Source organism: Eumetopias jubatus, unplaced genomic scaffold (assembly GCF_037043125.1).
Source record: "Eumetopias jubatus isolate StellerSeaLion01/CBP00866 unplaced genomic scaffold, mEumJub1_p1.0 scaffold_9, whole genome shotgun sequence".
NCBI lineage: Eukaryota > Metazoa > Chordata > Mammalia > Carnivora > Otariidae > Eumetopias > Eumetopias jubatus.
In genome coordinates this window covers 90,488,775-90,511,421 of record NW_028274815.1, presented here as the reverse complement: position 1 = coordinate 90,511,421, position 22,647 = coordinate 90,488,775, and the positions used below count along the sequence as shown (strand labels likewise).

Below are 22,647 nucleotides of genomic sequence, written 5' to 3'. Positions count from 1 at the left end.
TTCTCAAGTATTTCTTTGGCACCTCTCTCTCTCAGCCTGCATGGAAATGCCTCAGGAGACTCAGTTGTAGAGAGTCTCCATCCTGAGCCTTCCCAAATGGAGAACAGAGCTATTTGCAACGCCTCACTTTCTGGCTTCTTGAAGAATGAGATCCCAGTTGGCTACATTCTTTACATCAGTGGTGGTCTCTTGCCCTGAACATCCTAATAAGTCAGATACCCCAGAGGAGAAAGGGCAAAGCAAAACAAAATGGCACAGAAAAAAAAAAATGCCTTTCCCACTGAAATCTAAATTTAGACTCTGGTCCCCTGCAGTGGGGCCCATCTGCATCAGGTGTACTTGTGTTGGGCATGTGGCCCCCTACAGGGAAAATGAACGTTTAGCTAAGCACCTACTACCTGTCAGGCCTTGGACAACATAGAGCAGTTGTATCACCTCTCTCCATCCCCGTTGGGGCCTGTAGTGGAGTATCCCCACTTAACAAACGAGGAACCCAAGGCTCAGGGAAGTCATACACATCCCGAGTCTTCCAGCTGCGAGCCAGCAGCCCGGCTCGGCCTCTCACTCCAGACACCGGGTTTTCCAGCCACCACACGTGCCCAGGGGCTGAGGCCTTAGTGGTGTTGGATAGCAATGACAGAGCCTCACTCACACTTGACCCTCCAAGACTTAGGCTCGGCCACAGGTCCCCATGTGCTGTCGTGTACCGCGACTGAGCCTGGTGCCAGGTTCCAAAGGCGTGCCCAGACCCCTTCTCCTCAGGGACTCTCACCTGTCTGCCACCACGTGTCCACCAGCGTGCATCTGCTGTCCCCCACCACCTTGTGGAGCCACTCCCAAGCCTCGAAGTTGATCGGTTCTCCCACTGAAACCACATGCAAAAGGAAAAACAGTATAATAGACCTCAAGAAACCTGAAACCAAAAAGGATAGGTTTCTACAGGGAAAACAGCTCTGTAATTTTCCTAAAGGATATAAGAGGAAACTTGAAAAAAACACAGTAAGATTCATCACATTTATGGCGGCCCCAGAATACAAATTACAACAAGGCATTTGAACCATCAGGTCAAGAATTAAAAAGTTGGCAAGAATGTGGGAGAGGAAACCTTAAATAGGCTTAACCAACTGAGCCTACCAGGTACCCCTCATTTAAAAAAATTATTTTTTTTCTTTTTTTTTTCCAATTTTGCTCAGTAGCTTTCTATTTTTTTATTATGTTCAATTAGTCAACATATAATACATCATTAGTTTTTGATGTAGTATTCCACGATTCATTAGTTGCATATAACATCCATATGTATAATGCCACGTATATGAACTGTCCAGAAAAAGCAAATCGATATAGACAGAAAGTAGATTCATGGCTGCCTTAGAGCTGGGGTAGGGGTAGAGAGAAGTTGGAGAAGATGGGGGGTGACTGCTAATGGGTTCAGGGTTTCTTTTAAGAGTGCTGTAAACACTAAAAATGAGTAAGGGCCAGGTAGGGAGAGATAGGTAGGGGTTACATGACCAGGCTCACCAAAAACCCCAGAAATGCTAAGGCATAAGGAAACCAGAAATAAGGGAACAGAACCAGACCACCTCATTTGTCTTAAACATCAGAGATGAGCTATTCAAAAGAGAGGTAATCATGGTGCTATCAGCAGTGATGTCAAGATTTCAGTTCCCTGGTCACTTTTCTATAAAACACTGACCATAAAAGACCTCAGTGGCAACCCGTTCGGGACCCCTCGCACTCTAGAGAGCTTTTTTCTTTCCTTCCTGTTCTCACCTTCACTTAATAAACTTTCAACTTCACTTCAAAAAAAAATAAAAAATAAAAGAATGTCGGAGAAACAACACACTACTGGAGTGTAATTTGATATGCAACTGGGAGCAATGGATGTGTCTCTTAATATTTAGCAGTGCATACACCTGATATGACTACTCTGGAAACTGTTTGTGGTGGGATCTACTAAAGCTAAACCTCTGTTTCTCTTATTGTCAAGAACATCACTCCTGGCGTATAACCTACAGATAAGAACGCATAGGTGGGGGCGCCTGGGTGGCTCAGTTGATTAAGCAACTGCCTTCAGCTCAGGTCATGATCCTGGAGTCCCGGGATCGAGTCCCGCATCGGGCTCCCTGCTCAGCAGGGAGTCTGCTTCTCCCTCTGACCCTCCTCCCTCTTGTGCTCTCTCTCTCTCATTCTCTGTCAAATAAATAAATAAAATCTTAAAAAAAAATAAAAAAAAAAAGAACGCATAGGTGCTCACACACAAGGATGATCACAGCAGTTAAAAACCAGAACTGCCATCAAGAGGGCGATGGAGAAATAAACTGTGGTACATCCACGTGCTACACAGCAGAAGAGCAAGCCAACCGCTGCCATACTCGGCAGGGCAGGCCCTGCAATTGCTAGTTCAACAGCAAGCATATCAATCCATGCTGAGAGCAGTCACACGGTGGTTGGGGCTGGGGGTTACTGACTGGGAGGGGTTGTAAGGGAAACCTCTGGGGTCTGGAAATTTCTATGGCTTGATCTGGGTGGTGGTTTTAGATACATGTACATAGTTGGTGGTTGAAAAACACGGGGGTTAGGGGTGTGAGTGTCCCATGCCGTCAAAAATCTGAGTACAGCTTCGACTCCTGCTGTTGACCAGAAGCCTCACCGATAACATAAACAGTCAGTGACCCCGTATTCTGTATGTTGTATATATTATATGCTGTATTCTTACAACAAAGTAAGCTAAAGATAATATATTGGGGCGCCCGGGTGGCTCAGTCATTCAGCGTCTGCCTCCAGCTCAGGTCATGGTCCCAGGGTCCTGGAATCGAGCCCGGCACAGGGCTCCCTGCTCGGCAGGAAGCCTGCTTCTCCCTCTCCCACTCCCCCTGCTTGTGTTCCCTCTTGCTGCCTCTCTCTCTGTCAAATAAATAAAATCTCTTAAAAAAAAAGATAAGAAAATCATAAAGAAAATACATTTACAGTCCTGTACTGCATTTATTGAAAAAAGTCCATGTATAAGTAGGGCCCACGCAGTTCAAACCCGTGTTGTTCAAAGGCCAACCGTATGCATATGTAACAACTGCTACGTACATACATATACATGCACACAGACACACACAAATGTGCTGTACCCTATGACCATACAGCCCAGCTTGTGTCTACCTACCATGACCTCAATTTTGTGCCCCCCCAAGATCTCGTATGTTGAAATCTCAACCCCCAAAGATGATAGTATTGGGAGGTAAGGCCTTTGGGAAGTCATGAAGCTCTCAGGAATGGGATTAGTGCTCTTATAAGACAGACCACACAGAGCTCCCTCCTCCCTTCAACCATGAGGACCCAGGGAAAAGGCACCATTTATGAACCCAGGAAGAGGGCCCTCACCAGAAGACAATCATGCTAGCACCTTGAACTTGGGACTTCCCAGCCCCCACAACAGTGAGAAATAAATTCGTGTTGTTTATAAGCCACCTAATCAGTGGTGCAGCCCCAATGGCTAAGCTGCTACCCTCATGAAACAGCCATACAAGACTGGCACTCAGCCAGAATTGGCCAGCTTAGGCATACTGCTGCTGAAACAGTGAAATACCCTCATGCTGGTTGCCTCTTGCTCAGGACCACCCATGATGCAGCAACAAACCAACGCCTGACCTGGCCAGGGGCTCCCATGCTGGTCACATGGGTGCTGGGTGTTATGTGCACTGACCCTGCGCTCACCCACACCCACAAGGAGGTAAGAAGCTACCATGAGATACACCAAGAAACTGCCCACAGCCCGGCTCTCCAACCACAGGGGCAAGACTACCGGACCACACCCACAGCAACCCCCACTTGAGGGTAAAATCAAGTTCTCAAACACAGAGCAGAGCCATATGGAAACCTGCATGCTCCTGAGTTAAAATATACACTAGGAAGATAGCACAGGGTGATCACGGTCACATTAAAGCAGATATCCTGGAACCACGCTGTGTCTCTCACAAGAACATAACTATGCAGACAGCCTCAGAAGGGACACAAGCAGCAGGGTCACCTGGAGCAGCACTCACGGAGGACGTCAGCTTGCATGACCATGTTGTGTTTTTTTTCCCCAACAAGAGGAGAGCTAGGTGTCACTTGTGAAATTAAAAGTTAAAAAAAAAACGTAATGCAAATCTTGGGGTTAAAGTCCTGAGGAAGCTGGATTCTGCTGACTGGTAGGATTAAGTCAAGTCAATGCACCCCCAGCCTGGTGTGCTGCGAGGGCTAATCCAGCTGTCTGGAAGTAGCCTGAGTGGCTGGAACCACAGTGGGGGACAGCACCACCTGGGCCCTGGCCGAGCATGCAGCTTACTGGTCCATGCTTCCCCCATGCGAGGAGATGCCCGGTGCTGTTTACCTGCCTGTTGGCACTGCTTATTGACAACCAGGTCCCAGGGAAACCCCTGTAGGACTCTGCTGTCAGTGCTGGTTACATGGCAGGAATGTGCCAAGACCAGTAAAATACACAGAGCCTGAAGAAGGCTCCATGTGTGCTCCCTGGTGCAGAGCCTGGTCCAGGAGAGGAAGTGGGTCTAGTCACTTATGGAGTGAGGACCCCAGAAGCCTGTCTGGCTGAGGGGATGCCTGGCTGAGGCAGCTTTGAGCTAGGACGCGCTCCCCTACTCTAATGCAGCGGCTGGGCACCTCCTTCTAAAGCACTCAGAGCATATGCCTTGTCACTGGGGTTCCTATGAGTCTTCCTTAGCAGCTGAATCCCTTGAACGCATCTGGAAAATCAAACCTCCCATCACCACTAACCTGACCTAACTCCTGAGCCCACTTAGGTGGCCTACAGATGGCACCTGGAGGATCTGAGCTTCTGTGGCCCTCCATTTGCCCTTGGTCCCCAAGCACTGCCTGGCCCAGAGTGCAGGAGCACCTCACGGCCCCTGAGCTGGAGGACAAGTCTTCTCCAACCACATGGCTCCCTTCAGGACATGCTGGCTTCACCCTCCACAGCTGAAACATGCCAAGAGAGGCATCTCAGACTTACCACCACCTAGAAGGGAGCCAAAACTCTTTCTGCTGACCCCACCTGGAAAATTCAAAGTACTTGGTCATCCAGACACCAACTGACCCCAAGCATAAGGCAGGTCCTGAGCAGGGGGGAGCTGGGCACATGAAAACACATCTCCCAGGCAAGGACACAGGTTGTCCTGGGTGGGAAGCCGCACCGCTGGGTAGCATCTGCCCTGGAGATGCTAGCATCCGGGTACTGAGCCCTCAGCACAGCATCTGGGCCTTCTGCTCCTGGGCCTGCCACTCAGCTTCACAGTGAGCAGTCAACCCTCACTTACCCTCACTGACCCACACCAGGGTGCTGAGACACAGAGGGCTATGACTTTGGGGAGCCCACCACCCAGTGAAACAGTCAGTATGAGAACAGATATCCAAGAACAGAATACAGATCTGTCTGAGAGCAGAGAGCCTGAGATCCAGAGCTGCCGGGAACTCTACGGGAGAAGGTGCACAGAGAAGGACCTCAAAAGAAGGATGGAATCCTCAGAGGTGGGGAGGGGCAGCAAGGCATCACAGGCAAGGGGAACAGAGTGAACCAGGGCCTAGGACCCATAACAGCGCTGCACAAGTAAGTCACTGATGAGTGACATGCACGTCTGAGCTCTCTTCCCCACGGTCGGAGCTCTCTTCCCCATGGACGCATTTGGCAGCAAGCCACATCCCTCGTGGTACCTGCCCCACATGCTTCCACCATGAGAAACCACCAAGCAGATCCAAGTATTCACCCAAGGAGCACAGAGAGCTCCCCCGCCCCTGTTTTCCCCACTGACATGTGTAGGGGCAGAAATGAAATGAATCAGAGAAAGGAGACAGAAAGGGCATGGGTACCTTCCACCCGACCCGTATCACCTGAACTAACCCCACATCACCTTTCCAAAGTGCTTTCATGTGACTTGGCAACATCTATCAAAATCATAAGTGGAGATAATCTTTGATCTCGCAACCCTCTGCCTTGGAAATATCTACAGCAAGAACAGCACACAAGCACAGTGTGTTTATCACAGTCCTTGGGGCTCGTTGGCACCCAGCAGAGGGGAGCACCTTCGTGAATCATGGCCAACTCCTCCCGCACCGCAATCCCATGCAGCCACTAAAGAAGGGCTCGAGCCACTTTACCAGGTTTTCATAATAAAGATGAAGCACAGAACTCAGGCACAGAAACGTCTGGAATGTTGTGCCCCAGACCATGATCAGCCGGGGCCTCCGGAAAGCTCCTTACAGGCAGGGACATCTGCTTCCTATTCAGCCTGGCACTGTTTGAATTCACTACAGACACAGCTTTCATGATTAAAACCATCCTGAAGCCTGCACTGGCTCTGCCCCATGGCGGGCCACTCACCTGACCCCAGGGTCCTCAGGGAAGAGCGGTCATACTTCTTCACCCAGGAGTCGCCGTATTTCAACAGCAGCCGGACAGCCGTCGGGGCCCCATAGAACTGACTGATCTTTAACCTCTGCACCGTCTCCCAGTATCGACCTACAGAAGGGCCCAAGTTCAGTGTCAGCCTGAGCCCATCAGACATTATCTAACTTATTTAGAAATCAGTCAACAGTTACCGTGCACTGGATACATGCAAACACCTGTGTTCACAGAAATGGAATCCCAACACCCATCAATGGGATGGGTAAGGAGCCCTCTGAGAAGGGGTCCCTGGGGCAATCACCTCCCAGCACACCCCACATCCAGGGCTGGTGCATCTGGCAACAGCCTTCACCTGGCTCTGGACAGCTGCATTCACATGGCATATGCCAGAGCATACAGCAAGGATCGATTCAAAGGGATATCACTGAATTTTAAAAATACCCCGTGTCGCACTAACATAGAACTTTTGTTCAGTCACACTTAAATGATCTCTAAGGGGGTGACTGGTGCTTCCCCTGGGACAGTGGCAGCCGCCAGTGAGGGAGCCCTTGGGAGCAGGGCAATTTTCCAGCATGCACCCACCTGGTTCCCCACAAACCCCCACAAATTGCCACCACAGCTCTACACACGGAGTGAGCGGAGCTTCGAGGGGTGAAGGGCCGTGCCTGAGATCACACCTAAGATGCCCTACACATTCTTCCTAGAGTGCATCTAGCCCTTCAGGAGGCTGGAGAGAAGCAGGGGAGGTGACAAGAAGTTCCACACGCATCACTGTTAGCGGCAGGGAAGGTTTGGCAAGAGCCTCCAGGCAGAGCCACCACCATTTGGCTGCATTACAACAAATACTTGGGGTTTTGTGCTGCCTTGGAGGAAGATGCCAAGGTGAGCAAGATGTGGGTCCTCAAAGCGATCTCCATTCATGGAAGTGGCTCCAGGCCACAGGCAAGGCTCTCTGATAGACAGCCCCGAAGGCACAGGCACAGAGCTGGAGAAAGTTCCCTCTGTCTGGGGTAACAGGAGGTTGGCAGTTGGCCTGGGTGGTTGAGGAAGGGCTGGATCTGGTCAGGTGGCCAGAGAGGAGGGAGGGACAGTGCTAAGGAGATGGCCCAAGGCACCCAGTTTGCTAGGGGGAAAGGAACGCTGGAGTGGGTTGTCCTGTGATGGCTTCCAGTGACAAATCTATTGCTTATCTGATCCTACTGCAGACACCACCCCTGGGCCCAGCCCACCTGGCAGGCGAAGGCTCAGCAGCTACGCCACAGGACCACAAGGACCGACAGCCAGCCCAGAACAAGGGCCTCTACTCCACCCTCCTGTTAACCTCTCCTCCTCCTCAAGCTCCCTCCTGGGGACCCTGTACGCGTCCCCAGACCTCACCAGCATCGGGGTAAACTGGGGTGCTCTCAAAAAGGACGCTGGTTGCTCCATTACACAGGGGTCCATACACCACATAGCTGTGTCCTGTGATCCAGCCGATGTCGGCCACACAGCCAAAGACGTCACCTGGCCGGTAGTCAAACACAAGCTGCAGAAACAGAAGAGGCCGTCAGAAGCCTGTCACCCCACATTCCCACAGGTCACTAACAGTGTTCTATAAATGCAAAACACAGCTACTCCTAAGGCCACCAAGAGCCGGAAGAACAAGAGCACTGCTGGGGCTCCAGGCAGCTACAGCAGTGACGAGACGGAGTTACAGCTACACACAATGCACGGGCTCTTACAGGTGACGGTGCAAGAAGCCGGACCCCAGGCGTGTACCGCAGGCGCCCCAACCAGCCAAAACTGGTCTGTGTGCTGGAGCTCGTGCAAGGGCCTACCTGCTGGGGGGCTTTCTGCTTGGGGGCGTTTCAGGGCCCTCAGGAGCTGAAGACACCCCACGTCTGGTGCAGGTGGGGGCCACGTGTGCATCCAGAGGTCAAACCTCATCTAGTTGTATGTCTAAAATAAGGGCACCCTTCTGCATTAAGTCATACCACAATCTTTTTAGATCCTTTAAAAATTGCACAGAAATAAAGCCAAAAAGACCAAGAAACGTCTCACGCATCATCAGCTTCTGCAAGCCTCAGCAGAAGGACACAGGTCAGGACATGTGTCTCCTGCATTCTCGCCACAGGGTCCAACCTGAGCCTGATGTGCCTCTGGATCCAAATGCCCCTTTGCAGGAAACACAGAGGGCAAAGGGAAAAACTACTAAGTGCCACAACAAAGTGTTAAGGAAATGGAAGGGACAGAGGAGAACCAACAGGTTAAAACAGGCTTAAAAGACATCTCAAAGAAATATCAGTGGACAAGAGTAAGCTACGGGATCAGGGGATGCATGCTGGGTGACAAAGCTAGAGGAGGGGAAACACGGGACAGTGACACCATCAAAGTCGGGATACAGGGAGGGGCTATGGTCGGACAGGCAGGAAGGGCTTCTGTGACCCAAGTAGGATTTGCCTTTTAATAATTCATCAAGCCACACACCTGATTTGGATGCTTTTCTGGATCCTACTTTGTATTCTGTTTTTCAATAAGAAGATTTTCTTTTAAATCTTTGGGTGAATGGCCCAGTTTCTTGCTGCCCCAGATGAATGCTGAGACTCTTCAGGAGTCCGCATATAGCACAGTGGTCTGGAGACAGCCAGAGCCCTGTGAAGCTGTGACCCAATAGGGAGGGAGGACTCTTTCAAGGAGGACTGCGCTTTTGCTGCACTGGAGAATCAGGACGCTGACACCCGAAGTCCCACAGCATTCTGGGACTGAAAGGATTTTTAGTACAACTTTGGACCCAAACTGCCAGTGCTTCAATGGGGCTGCAGATTTCTCTCCCTGCATTTAACGGGAGCAAGTGCAGGGGTCCAGCCACACTCCAAAGGGCCCAGGAGGCAACCAGCGCCCTGAGCCCACTGCACACCTCCAAAATCTGCTCACACCCCAATCATCCCTTCCGAGCCAACTGTCCTTTTCCCTGAAGAACCCACGGTCCTAACGTCCCCTACATGGGTGCATGCTTTCATCTACAGAAGGCTGGAAGCTTCTATTCCTAATGCTTCAAAAAAAAAAATCTCTTATTGAAGAAAAATTCAAAAGATACCTATACCCTGACTTCTTTTGTTCATGTAGACTGGGTCCTGGTAACACTTTGAAAACACAAAAAAGAATCTCTCACCACATTTACAGCCTCCCTAATGTTAGCTTTATTGTAAAGTGGTGGAAACAATTTGATCTACTCTGTGAAGTTCTTGGTATTTGGTCTTAGTAGTTATACTTTCCAAAGTGTTTTTTCTTTTTTTAAGATTTTATTTGTTTGACAGAGAGAGACACAGCAAGAGAGGGAACACAAGCAGGGGGAGTGGGAGAGGGAGAAGCAGGCCTCCTGCCAAGCAGGGAACCTGATGCAGGGCTCGATCCCAGGACCCTGGGATCACGACCCGAGCAGAAGGCAGACGCTTAACCATCTGAGCCACCCAGGTGCCCCTCCAAAGTGTTTTTATTTACATGATGTGTCAATCTGTGCAGCACCGGCACCAAGACCTGAGGAAGAGTGGGGTTGGGTTTTCCAGAGGAGAACACTGAGGTCAAGAAAGGTTCTGCGGCATGCTCAAGGTCACCCAGCAAGCAGCAGACAACTGTTTTAATATGGATTTGGGCTCAAGTAATACCTTGTCTGCTCAGCCTGTTCTGTACCACATCCGTCTTGCTGGCTCACTTTCAACATTGTTAGTCCTAGGTGTGTGGCTGCCAGTGGGACCGGCACATTACCACTCAGAGACTGCATCTTGTGCAGCATGCATGCCCGCTACCTGCCTCCCGGCACCTGCTGCTCGCCACACTCATGTCATGAGATTCGCCACCTGTGTGACCAAGCCGGCTCTGGACTTCACGGGGACTGGGAGGCTCTCTCCAGCCCCTGGCGAGGAATGCGGTCAGCACAGAGGAAGGGGGCCAAGGCAGGAAAGACACCACCGCCCAGGACCAATGTCCAAGCCCTTCTTGGATGAGCCTGGGCTTGCTGGTCACCTGGCCAGCCACTTCCCTTTGCTGCCGGTACCAGCTAGAGCAGTTTCACCTATGACAACAGTCAGGTCCATAAACACTATCTTGAAACCAAATCCTACCTGGGAAGTGTCAACCATTCCTCAAGTGACCAGGGATGCCAATTAAACCACAAGCCCCCCAACCCACCCACATTCAAATAAGTCCTGATTTTTAAGTGCATTTATTAAAATAAAAACATGCCATACCATCTGCTTTATAGGCCCTAAAGGGTGGTCCACTGTAATACAATTTCCATACACTGAACTTAGGTTTCCTTAGAAAAGTAAATCTTTTTCTAATTTTACTTTTAAAATGTGGCCCCAGTGAGCAGAGCCCACAATACCTTTAGGAGCATTTGAAAATGTTTTACTTTCTTTTAACACCAAGGGAAAAAAAAAAATCTATTAAGTAGAAGTAGACATTTTAATATGTAAGGCCTAAGCACCTGGGCCCCTGAGCACCAGAACGCAGCTCTGCCAGGGAGCACGTCGGACCTGGGGAGAACCTGACTCCTCCAGAGCAAACAGATGGCATGGATGCAGGGGCAAAGGGGCTAAAGGCCAGCAGTGAGCCTCAGATTAGAGATCTGGACTCTCCCGACGAACACAGAAACTCGGCCCCCACACCCACCTACTCACGGAGTCAGGGCCACAACTCAGAGCACCCCGCCCCTGAACACAGTAGGAGAAACACTAGCCCCTCACGCATAAGGGCACTAGGTTACAGCAGGAATTCTAGCCCTAATCCGGCTCTGCGGGCCCCCTGCCCAGAGCCCAGACACGGAGGCGCAGCACCTCACACCCTTAGCCTCCCCCACCAAGGCGCATACCCGGTGTGTCAGGGCGGCATATAGCAGGTAGCCCGCCTGAGTGTGGACGAGTCCCTTGGGCGTCCCAGTGCTCCCCGAAGTGTACAGCAAGAAGAGCATGTCCTCGCTGCCCATGCTCTCTGGGGCGCACACAGGGTCCTCCTTGGCCATTTCCTGTAAGGGGGAAGACATAAACAGCCCCATCCAGGGCAGTTACCCTCTGCCCCCATTCACCCTTCCTGAGAACACCTCTCACCCAACAGCTACAGGACTTAGCAGACTGGGTCCAGTTCGCCCTCTCTACCCCACCCTAGTTCCACTCCAAATGCAGAGAGAACACAAAGGGAAGGATCCAATCATTTCTGTTACACTGTTTCAGTACGTTTATGGTATTTGAGTTCCATCTTCCCAACCACCATATAAATCCATCAGATACCACGGGGGAACCGTGAGCACCTCCAGGGGACCTAGGTTGAGAACCACAGTCTGATAAGACTCAGTCCCTGTTAACCCAATAATTACCCCTCCTCCTCCAACTGTACAAAGTGAGGCAAATGCACCTGCTCGAGGGGGATGTCCCGATGGCCCATGTGGACCTTGTTGTCCGTCCTGTGAGCCACCAGGACATGCTGGATGGTCGGACAGTGCTTCACGGCTTCATCCACGATCTTCTTCAGCTCCACCACGCGCCCTCCCCGGAGTCCTTGGTTGAGGGTGATGACCACCTTGCACTTGGCTAATGGAGACAAACAGAGATTTCTGGTCAGTTTCCTTCCCACTCTGACCCTCACGGCGCAGGCTGACAGCCACACAGTTCAGGCCTGAACGTGTGATCAACAAAGTCCGTTCTTGAGCAAAAGAGTCCACAAAATGTGGGGGCTCTGCCTGCTTTGCAATCTTTGTGCTCAGCGCAGAAGTGCCGGACCTTTTCTCAGCCCTGAAGGGGAGACTTCCACCAATCCCTGCCACCTGCCTTGGGAGCATTCCCAGGTGAGAGGCCGTCACACCATCCTCAGCCACAGCCACCGTGGTGGCAAAGCAACACCACGATGCAGAGACCAAGAAAGCTGGGCAGCCGGAGATCAAGCCCCAACATGTCCTGTGTGGCCCCTGCCCTGTCCAGGCTCAAGAAGCTTCACTGCCCCAAAAACAGAGGCCACATCCACAGTGGGGGCCAGGGAGCTAGAGGCCCCCACCCTTGTCTTTAGCAGATGGCCTTCCAGGCTCCACATCTGCTCTTCAACAACCTGGCTAGGCTCGGCCAAGCCCAGGGCAATCCTGGGAAGACCCAAGCTTCCACAGTAGACTGAGAGTGAGGCCCTGAGCAGGGAACTGGATACAGACACAAACTGGGCCTCAGAACCATAGGCAAAGGAATGAGCCCCCACATCATGCCCCAACCTGGGATGACCCAGAGGAATCAAGGCTGCAGTGGGCTATTCTCTTAACTGGCCCCTAAAGAAGAGCCCAGAACAAATACCCAGTTGTAGTACTGACCGGCAGGATCCCACACATCCTCAGACCTTTTATCACTCTACACCAAGAACTTCTTCCAAAGCCACAGGCGGAAGTACTAAGGGATTGCCCCAACCCTAGCAGCCCTCCACGAATGACTCAAGGGTTAGAGTATAAATACCCCAACTTCCTCATCCCCCAGAGGCCGAGCCCCATATGGGACTGAGTTCCAGGCATCCGCTGTGGAAGCTGGTCTAGTGGATTCCTCTTCCCAGCCCCACTCCCCAGCACCCTACAGCAGTTTCCAGGATCACCTCCCAAATGAACTGGCTACCCCTGAACTCTCATTTCAGGGTCTACTTCTGTGGGAGCCCTGACAGAGGCACCCATCTCCTTCAGCTTTTCAGTCTGAGAAGTGCCTTCTAGTAACACACTCATTCTTTCTTCATCCCAAGGGCCCTAGAGATGGCATGACCTTGAGAGTCACCTAAGAATTCTCTCAGCCCTTGGCTGGGTCACCAAAAGATCAGACAGGTACTCTAAAGGGCTTGAGGCACCCAGGGCAGTGTCATCCAACTCTGCACACCAGGGGACCCCAGCTTCCCACTCTTTGCTCCTCAGCCCTGGCCATCAGTCACCCTGGGGAAACGAAACCAGTTGAGTGGAGTCTGTCAGAGACTGCCCTGGCCTACATCCCAGGTGCTGGGATTGGTCCAGGTAAACTCCCTGTGGTGCAGGAAGGGAGATGATCCAGCAGGTAGAAAGAGCCTGGCTTCAAGAGGATGAGAGACAAAGAAAGCTCAGGACATCCCCCCACCCAGGGGGAAAGCAGTGGCCCCAGTCCATCTCGGGTGTTTGAACTGCTTTATGTGGATTATAGCCCCTCCACAACCTCCCATGGCACATGCCTTGCTCCTGGCTCTCATTTGTCCAAGTCTTCCCACCCAAGCAGTTCTCTAGGGCAGGAACCTGCATACACATGCCCAGTCCCTAGGAGGTGCTTGGAGAGCATGTCTCACTCTGTGGTTTCCCCCCATAGCTGGGTGACAGGTACAGGGTGTGTGCACAACATTGGGGCACAGGCCAGATCAGCATGACACTTTACTGGGAAGTTTTGATTTTACCTCCCTGGTTTTTGAGCAGGTATTAGCATCTGTTTCATTTTTTATTGCTCCCATAGCCAATTACCACAAACGTAGTGGTTCAGAAAACCCGTATTTTAGCTCACAGTTCTCTAGTCCAGGTGAGCATGGTAGGGTTCTTTTCTTGAAGTCTCATGCCCAAAATCAAGGTAGGAGGGAGCAGAGCTCTTATCTGGAGGATCTGGAGGAGAGTCTGCTTCTGGCTATTCACGGTGTTGGCAGAACTCAGCTCCATATAACTTCAGGACTGAGGACCCCATTTCCCCATTTCCCTTGCTGTCAGCCAAGGGTCGGTCTCAGCTTTAGAGCCACCTACAATGTCCCCTGGCTTGTGACCGCCTTTATCATCAAAGCCAGCAAACGCAGATCAAGTCCTTCTCATGCTCTGACCTCCCATTCTGCACATGTCCTCTGCCTCCAGCCAGAGAAAGTTCTCTGCTTTCCAGGGCTTATGTGATTACATTAGGCCCACCTGGGGATAATCTCCCCATTGTAATGTTCATCCCATCTGCCAAACCCCTTTGATGTGTAAAGTAACATATTACCATGTTTTGGGGATTAGGGTGTGGACATCTGTGGGGGCCATTATTTGCCCCCCAACCCACAGTCTCTCAGAATCATTCTCCTGCCCTCCACCCTCCCCACCATACTACCCTCTCTCTCCACTCCTCACACAGCCTAAAGAGGGAAGGTAAAAGGAAGAGGAGTGGTCAGAGCCTGGAGGCCAGGCCAGGGGACAGAAATTCTAGAATAGATCATAGTGACTGAGGTGGCCACCTAGCTCATGGTGAGACCCTGGTGGCCATGCTCACAATCCCACCCTCTCCCTCCCAGTGATGGATTAAAGAGAGTTGCAAATTCTTTCACCTGGTCTCATACTACTTCTCAAGGAGAAATAGGGTCTTGATGTCCCCCCCACCACCTTGAATTCAGAATGGCCAGACTGGTTGGACGAATGGAGTATGGTAAAAATGACACTATGTGTATTCGTGACCTGGCCTTTAGGGCAACTGGCACTTTCTACTTCCATCTTCTTGGAACCATGAGCCGCCATGTAACAAGTCTGACTGCCTGAGGTTGCCCGAGCTGGTCATGCAAACAGGCCACATGAAAGAGATGCTTCACAGCCCCCAACCATGCAAGCCAACCCAGCTTGTATCCCAGATATCATGGAGCAGATAAGCCCATGATAGCCCACTAAGATAACCCACTAAGCCCATCTGATCCCTGCCCCCACAGAATCATGAAATATAATAATAAAATTTATTGTTTTAAGCACTAAGTTTCTGAGCAGTTTGTTACAAAGCAATAAATAACCAAAACACCCCCCTCATTGACCAAAGAGGATGCAAACACCTGTCCCAACAGTCTTGCCCGTGGAAACTGACACCTGAATAGCTGGATGTGGAGGTTATAGGTGTTGGGTAAGAACCTCTTAATAGCAAAGTTTTAGAGAAAATTATAGCAGTTTCCTCTGCTGAGGGCCTCAGAGCTGACCTGGCCCCTGCCCTTCTGTGGCCTTGTTGTTTAGGATTTCTGAAGTTCTGGGACCTACTCCAGCACCCACCAACTAAATCTCCAGGGCTTTTGCTTATTTTAAAGAACCTTAACAGAAATAGAAACTTGGCAACCATGATTATATCAAGAGAGGAAAGGAGGAACCTAGTGTAATGTTTTTTGTTTTTTTTTTTAAGATTTTTATTTATTTGAGGGAGAGAGACAGAGATAGTGACAGAGATAGCAAGTGAGAGCAGGAGCAGGGAGGAGAGGGAGAAGCAGGCCCCCCGCTGAGCAGGGAGCCTGATGCAGGGCTCGATTCCAGGACCCTGAGATCATGACCTGAGCCGAAGGCAGACACTTAGCCGAATGAGCCACCCAGGCGCCCCAGCCGAGTATAATGTTAAAAACATGAACTCTGGTGGCAGAATGTCTGAGTTCAAATCCTGGCTCTGTCACTAATCAGCAATGTGACCTTAGGCAAGTCATTTAACCTCTCTGTGCCTCAGTTTCCTCATCCTTCCTCATCCTCAAAAACAGTAGCCTCCCAACAAAGAAAAGCCCAGCACAAGATGGTAACACCGGTGAATTCTACCAAATATTCAAAGACAAATTAATATCAAGCTTCCTCAAACTTTGCCCAAACACTATAGAGGAGGAAACACTTTCTAACTAATTCTATGTGGCCAGCATTACCCTGATACCAAAGCCAGACAAACACATCACAAGAAAAATAACAAAACTGCAGACCAATACCCTTTATGAATAGTGATGCAAAAATCCTCGACAAAATGCTAACAAACTATATCCAGCAGCATATTAACAGGATTACACATCATGACCAAGTGGGATTTATTCCTGGAGTGCAAGAGTGGTTTGACACATGAAAATCAAGGACAGATATACAGATCATTGGAACAGAATACAGAACTCAGAAATAAGCCCTCACATAGATGGCAAATTAGTTTTGACAAAGTGCCAAGGCCCTTCAATGAGGGGGGAAAAAAGTCTCTTCAACAAATGGTGCTGGTAGCACTGGATAACCTCAGCAAAAGAATGAAGTTGAACCTCACACCATATACAAAAATTAACTCAAAATGGATCAGAGACCTAAATGTAAAAGCTAAGACTATAAAACTCTTAGAAGAAAACATAGAGGCAAATCTTCATGACACTGGACTTGGCAATGGATTCTTAAATACTATACCAAAACCACAAGCAACAGAAGACAAAATGGATGACCCAGACTTCATCACGATTAAAAACTTTTGTGCATCATAGGACACTATTGAGAGAGTGAAAAGACACTCCACAGAATGGGAGAAAGTAATTACAAATGATAAATCTAATAAAGGTCTAGCCTCCAGAACATAGAGATAACTCTTAAACTCCACCAACAAATAGACCAACAACCAATTAAAAAATGGATAAAGGGCTTATATAGCCATTTCTCCAAAGAAGACATACAAACAGAGAAACACACGAAAAGATGCTCAATGAGGCAAATCAAACCCACAATGAAATACCACTTCATACCCACTAGGATGGCTATAAATTTTTAGGTGAAATAACAAGTGTTGATGAGGATTCAGAGAAATTGGGACCCTCATACATTGCTGGTGGGAATGTGAAACAGAGCAGCAACTTTGGAAAACAGCCTGCAGTTCCTCACTAAGTTAAATAGAGACTTACCATGTGTGCCAGCAATGCCACGCTTAGATATATGCGTGAAAAATCGAAAGCACGTGTTCTCATGAACGTTCAGAGCAACTCTATTCAAAACAGCCAAGAAGTGTTAACAAGTCAAATGTCCATCGACAGATGAATTAATAAACAAAACATGGTATACCCACACAGTAAAACTGTATTTATAGAAAATGAAATGAAGCTATGATACATACTACAACATGGATGAGCCTTGAAAACACTGTGAAGTGGTCAAAGAAGTCAGATACAAAAGGCCATATATCTTATGGATTAATTTTTATGAAATATCCAGAAGAGGCAAATCATTGACACAGAAAGCAGATTAGTGGTTGCCAGACGCTGGGTGGAGGGGGCAATAAGGAGCGCCTCCTGAATGGCTATGAGATGTCCATTTGGGTGATGAAAAAGGTCTGGAATAGACAGTGATGATGGTTACATAACACTGTGAATGTGCTTAATGCCACTGAACTGTACACTTTAAGATGGTCATAATAGTAATAAAAAATGGGGGAAGGGAAAATAGTGAGAATATTATCACCTATCATATTTATGAAGACTAACTTATTAAATTAAAGGAGATGACTTTTGCAAAGTGCTTAGAACAGTATCTGGCACATAGTAGGTGCTACAGAGTTTAGAGAGAGAAGGAGAAATGAGTGACAGCACCAACCCTTGAAAGTAGAAGGAGACATAGAAAAGGAGTGTGAGGGCTTCTCAGCCCTTCCTAAAGAAGGTGGTCAGCCAGGGTCTGAGAACTCTGCTCTTTAGCTCTGTTCACTACACAAAGGCAAGTCTTTGGTGCGACACAAAGAACTCCCAGTGGCCCCCGTAAGCATCCTTCTTGGTGAGCCAGCTCAGGGGACTCTAGGATCTCACTGAGTATGTGTCAGACCTCGAAGACATGGGGTCATTCCCATACCAGAAAAAAGAGGGAGACAATATTGTTCTGGATACTGTTCAGGAGACTCTGACCTACCTGCAGACAGAAATCCTTTAAGACGAACCCCAAGCCCCCACACCTTCCTCATGTTGGAAGGCTTCCAGCTCTTGACCTGTGAGACATTCCCCATACATCCCCAGCCTCATCTCACCCTACAGGGTTCTTCCCTCCACCACAGTCATGCCAGCCCCCTCCAAGCCCCCACACCAAGCAGCTGGGACCTATGCTGTTCCCTCCACCTGGAATCTTCCTTTCCTTCTTCACCTGATTAATCCAATGCCGTCAGATCTCAGCTCACAGAACAAATGCTCATTCAGCCATGTTCTTGTCCCTGGTGGTATCTGTCATTTGTCTCTGTGATTTTTATTAATGTCTGTCTCCACTCCAAGTCCCTGATGGCCAGGCCCCAAGGAACAAAGGCCAGGGGCTTCCAGGTTTCTCCCTCCCTGCCATATACTCACCATCATTGATCCTCCCAGCCAAGGACTCCGCACTGAAGCCAGCAAAGACAACGGTGTGGACGGCTCCAATCCTGGCACAGGCCAGCATTGCAGCCACAGCCAGTGGGGAAACAGGCATGTAGATGGCCACACGGTCCCCTCGTCGGATCCCATGTCTCTTCAGCGTGTTGGCCAGGCGGCACGTGGTCTCCAGCAGTTCCCTAAATTACAAGGAAAAGAAGGCCACAGAGATGGGGGAGGGCCAAAACAGTATTTGGGGTGGCATAATTCTGCAAACAGCAAGTACCGTATACCCAGCCACGGCCCGGCTCATGCAACAGATCCCCAACTCTGTGCAGCCACAGTAAGTGGGAGGGAAGGCTGGCCGCAGGACGACCACCCCGCCCCCGCAACCCCGAGGCAGGGAGGGCAGGCACTGAGAGCACCGCCTCCTTCTGCGTGCAAGGCACTGAATGGGCGTGGCACATTGAAGACGCTGGGGCAGCCATACCCCACCCCCTCCCACCTCTCCTGTCCACGTGACCCTCCTTCCACTCCAGGACTAACCACGAGGTTCCGCCTGTCAATCAGAATGCAGCATCTCCCTGGAGAAGAGGACTGGCTTAAGGATTGGCACGTGACCCAATCCAGCCCAATCAGAGTCAATGACCATCAACTCCGGAAACTCCCAGGTACTCCCTACAGGTGCCCACTTGTCTGGACTGGAGCAGGAAGTGGAGAAAAACAACTTGAGGAACTTGGGGACCTTGACGTTCCATTCCGTGTTGTTCCAGCAGCTGGTCAGCTGACCCTGGACTATGCAAATAGCCAATCATTTTACCATTTTTGCTGTGACTTGATTTTAATTTGTTAATCGCAGAACTAACACGGAAAGACAGAGTAAGCGGGAGCCAACCAACCAAACCACACCCGCGCTCTGCATCGCTCCAACAGGTCGGAGTGGGGCAGCGCCGACTTCTGCAGGCCCTGGCAGCCAGAGACCAGACTTCCTAGCTCTGCAAGGCCCCTTACAAGCGTGTGTGCCTACTTCCCTTCTGTTCAAAGGGCCGTCAAGGAAAGGACTCTGAAGAAAGGCCAAGCTCAGCAAGAGGCTGCCTAGAAACACCAGGGGAGTGAAAATGAACACTCCCCATTTCAGGGAGAGACTTCAAGGGGGCCTTTGTTTCTTCCCAAAGCCATCCAGCAAGACCTGATGAGAACCAGATCATAATTCCTTCACCTCGCGACCAGTGACTCATGCCCAGGCCGGCTCTGGCATGCCTCTTCTTTTTTCTGTAGCCCAAAGGCAGTAGTCAGAAGTCAAGAAACAATGTTAACTGTCTAGACAGAGCAGCCTGGGTTAGTTTTCTATAGTAGCTGCATTAAGCATGGCAGCTTACCTTTCTCAACCGCCATGTGATCATCTGAGAAACAGCATGTACCACACACCTTGTGTACCTGTCACAAATGTTAGTGAGAAGCATCACCCATCCAGGACCCTGCCAAACCTTCAGTAGGTATTATCTTTCTCATCAGATCTCTTTGTCATCATTTTCTAAAATTCTAAAAATCTAAATTCTAAAAATCATTTCTAAAATCACATAATGGGTGAATTCCTAAGATGTTAAAAATTCCATCCAGACACTGTGGGGATGAGATGTGGGGATCACAGCTCTGACTAGAGAGATGAAGGCACATGCATGAGAGTGTGAAGGGCATTTATCACCTCAGCTTGGTGCTACAGTCTCTGAGGGCAGCAGGTAGAACTTTCTGGACAGGTTGGCTGTGGTGAGAAGGAGCAAGGGAGCAGCGGCAGGAGTTGCCCCCCTATTGCAGGACAGTTGAGCTATGGCCCTGGAGGAGGGTCTGGAGACCAAGCTGAGGCAGCCCATGGGTTCCCTGGAGGATCCAGAGGCATCAACATGGGCTGCACCTGGAGCTGCGTCCAGTGGGTCCCAGACTCTTGCTGCTACATCCAGAGGAGCAGTTTCTGATAAAGAATTTGATCTGGGTAAATCTCCAAGCACATTCCCCTTCTTATCCACTCTGCCAAGGCCATAAACCTCAAAATCAAAGGGCTCCTTGAAGGTCAGATGGTACAGTCTCCCTTGGGGTCCAGAAATCTTGTTGCCACATTCTTGCCCACAGTGGTCCAGCCTCTGCTTATGCATCATACTGCTGGAAATCACACCTCACAGGGCTCTCTCTTGCTTTGTCATTTTAGTAGAGAAACAGCCATCCTAAAATTGGACCAAGTTCTGCAGCTATACAAACTCCACACATTGGTCCTAGCTCAGCTCCTTAAAGCTGAATAAATCTGTCATTCAATGACAGCTCTTCAAATTTCTCAATACCCTCCCGTACCCCAGGAAGTCTTTCTTTTCCCGGTTCTGTCGTCCGGCCGTCCATGACCCCACTTACTCTCTGTAAGTATACCTCCGGGTTACCAGATGGACCCCCACATTCTCACGGCTTCTGTCCAGAGCAGAATGTGGGCACTGAGACCCTTGACCTCAACTCTACATTTAATAATGTAAATTAAGAACACGTTGATTTCCTCCACACTTTTGCCATTGGAAAATACGGTCAGCAAACCTAGGTCTTCAAATTATTGAAAAAGAAACATATTCGAGTGATCCTATCACTCCACATATTCAAAAACTGCTCAAAAGCATGTTCTTGGATATTTGTCACTTCTCAAAGACTCCCACAAACTGAAATGCTACTATTTCTATATCAAAAAGATAATGCTGCCACTCGGAGGCTGGTGCTTTGGGCTGTCACTGCAGGAAATACTGGCTTCCTTGTGCCAGACAGGGTATTCCCGAGGGATGGCAGCTTGCAGCTTTCTGAGAAAAGATCTCACTGAGGTGAGTTAGTTATGTTTTCACGTGCAAAGAGAAAAGTAACATTTGTTATTCCAGGACTGAGCAAGATTCTAAGTTTGTCTGCAATGTAGACTCTTCAGGGCCAAACCTTCAATATGAACATATACAAATAATGTGCACAAATACATAAATTTGGCATGGTGTTAATGGTGCTTAATACCAGTAAAATGCTGACTGGCCTTGGGGGAAGGGAGAAGACTTTCTATAGCCAACTATTAGGCATCAGCCCGGAATAATGTTTATCCAATGCTAAAGACATAATCTGACCTCAGGTATCTGTAACCAACATGACACTTGCCAATGTCTCAGCCAGTATAAAGGCCCCTGGCCCAGTTCAGTCCAAAATAGGACACAGCTGGAAATAGAGTTCAGAAGAAAGACAAGAATAAATACACTGGTATTTATTTATTTATCTATATTCTAATTAAAGCTATTTTTTCATGGTTATTGTTTGAAAGTATTTTTACCTCCTAGCCATTTCCCAGTGACAGCCCAGGGAAGTAAGATAAGCCATGTGTGTGTGTGTGTGTGTGTGTGTGTGTGTGTGTGTGTGTGTGGTATTTAAGAAATAAACAAATTGGGAATGCATGATCGTTCACTTCCTACAATTATTCCGGCTCTTAGTGTTCATTAAATAAATACTTACCACCTTCATTGTCCATCTACCCCACTAAGTACAAGCTCTACTTGGGCAGGGATTTGGGGGTTATTGCCTTCTTCCTAGGGCCTACAACTGAGCCTAGTTCATAGAAGCCTCGATAAATATTTGTTGAATGAATGGGAACAGCAGATAAGCGAGAAATGACAAGAACTCTGGCAGGTGCAGGACTCCTCAGGCCTGTGCTTTCACCATGAGCGCCTGTCCACTCTGCAGATGCCTTCCATCTCCCTGCACAGAGAGAGGGCAAGGCTGGCCATCACATCAGCATCACACAGGCAGGAAAATGTCCTGTCCCTTTGGCAACAAATGAGAGGGACCACTCCCACTGATAAAGCACCCACAGCTACTTTCCTCTTCGGTTTCTTCCGCCAATAAGGGAAATGAACCCAGGTAATCATGTCGATATTGTGTATATAAGGCCTGTGACAGACACAAAGTCTTTCAGAGTCCCTGCTCTCCTCCAAGCCCAGGTGCTGACAGAGAGGAGGGGTCAACTCCAGGATCTGGATGCAGAACTTGAAAGGGCACTCAGCTTGCTTCTCTGCAGTTCAGTATTTTCTTCAGCAAGCCACTTCTGGAAGATGAAGTGGTGAGAGAAGAAAAAGAAGCAGAACAAAGCAGGAGGGCCCCTTTCTCATACGGGGCTTACATGGAGGGCCAGGCAGGGCACGTCGACAGCTCATGAATTGTGTCTCAGAACC

The 22,647-nt window shown here is 49.4% G+C and overlaps 1 protein-coding gene across 1 annotated transcript in view; it reads right to left on the bottom strand.

Annotated features, from left to right (window-relative positions):
* ACSS1 (acyl-CoA synthetase short chain family member 1) overlaps positions 1 to 22,647 on the bottom strand; it is a 66,368-nt gene that overhangs the window by 12,880 nt on the left and 30,841 nt on the right. The window contains exons 3-8 of the mRNA XM_028123728.2: positions 18,419 to 18,618; positions 11,777 to 11,952; positions 11,238 to 11,390; positions 7,766 to 7,913; positions 6,365 to 6,502; positions 773 to 865 (exon numbers count right to left, since the gene is read on the bottom strand). Coding sequence (XP_027979529.1) covers positions 773 to 865; positions 6,365 to 6,502; positions 7,766 to 7,913; positions 11,238 to 11,390; positions 11,777 to 11,952; positions 18,419 to 18,618 — 908 coding nt within the window. The remainder of the gene's footprint in view (positions 1 to 772; positions 866 to 6,364; positions 6,503 to 7,765; positions 7,914 to 11,237; positions 11,391 to 11,776; positions 11,953 to 18,418; positions 18,619 to 22,647) is intronic.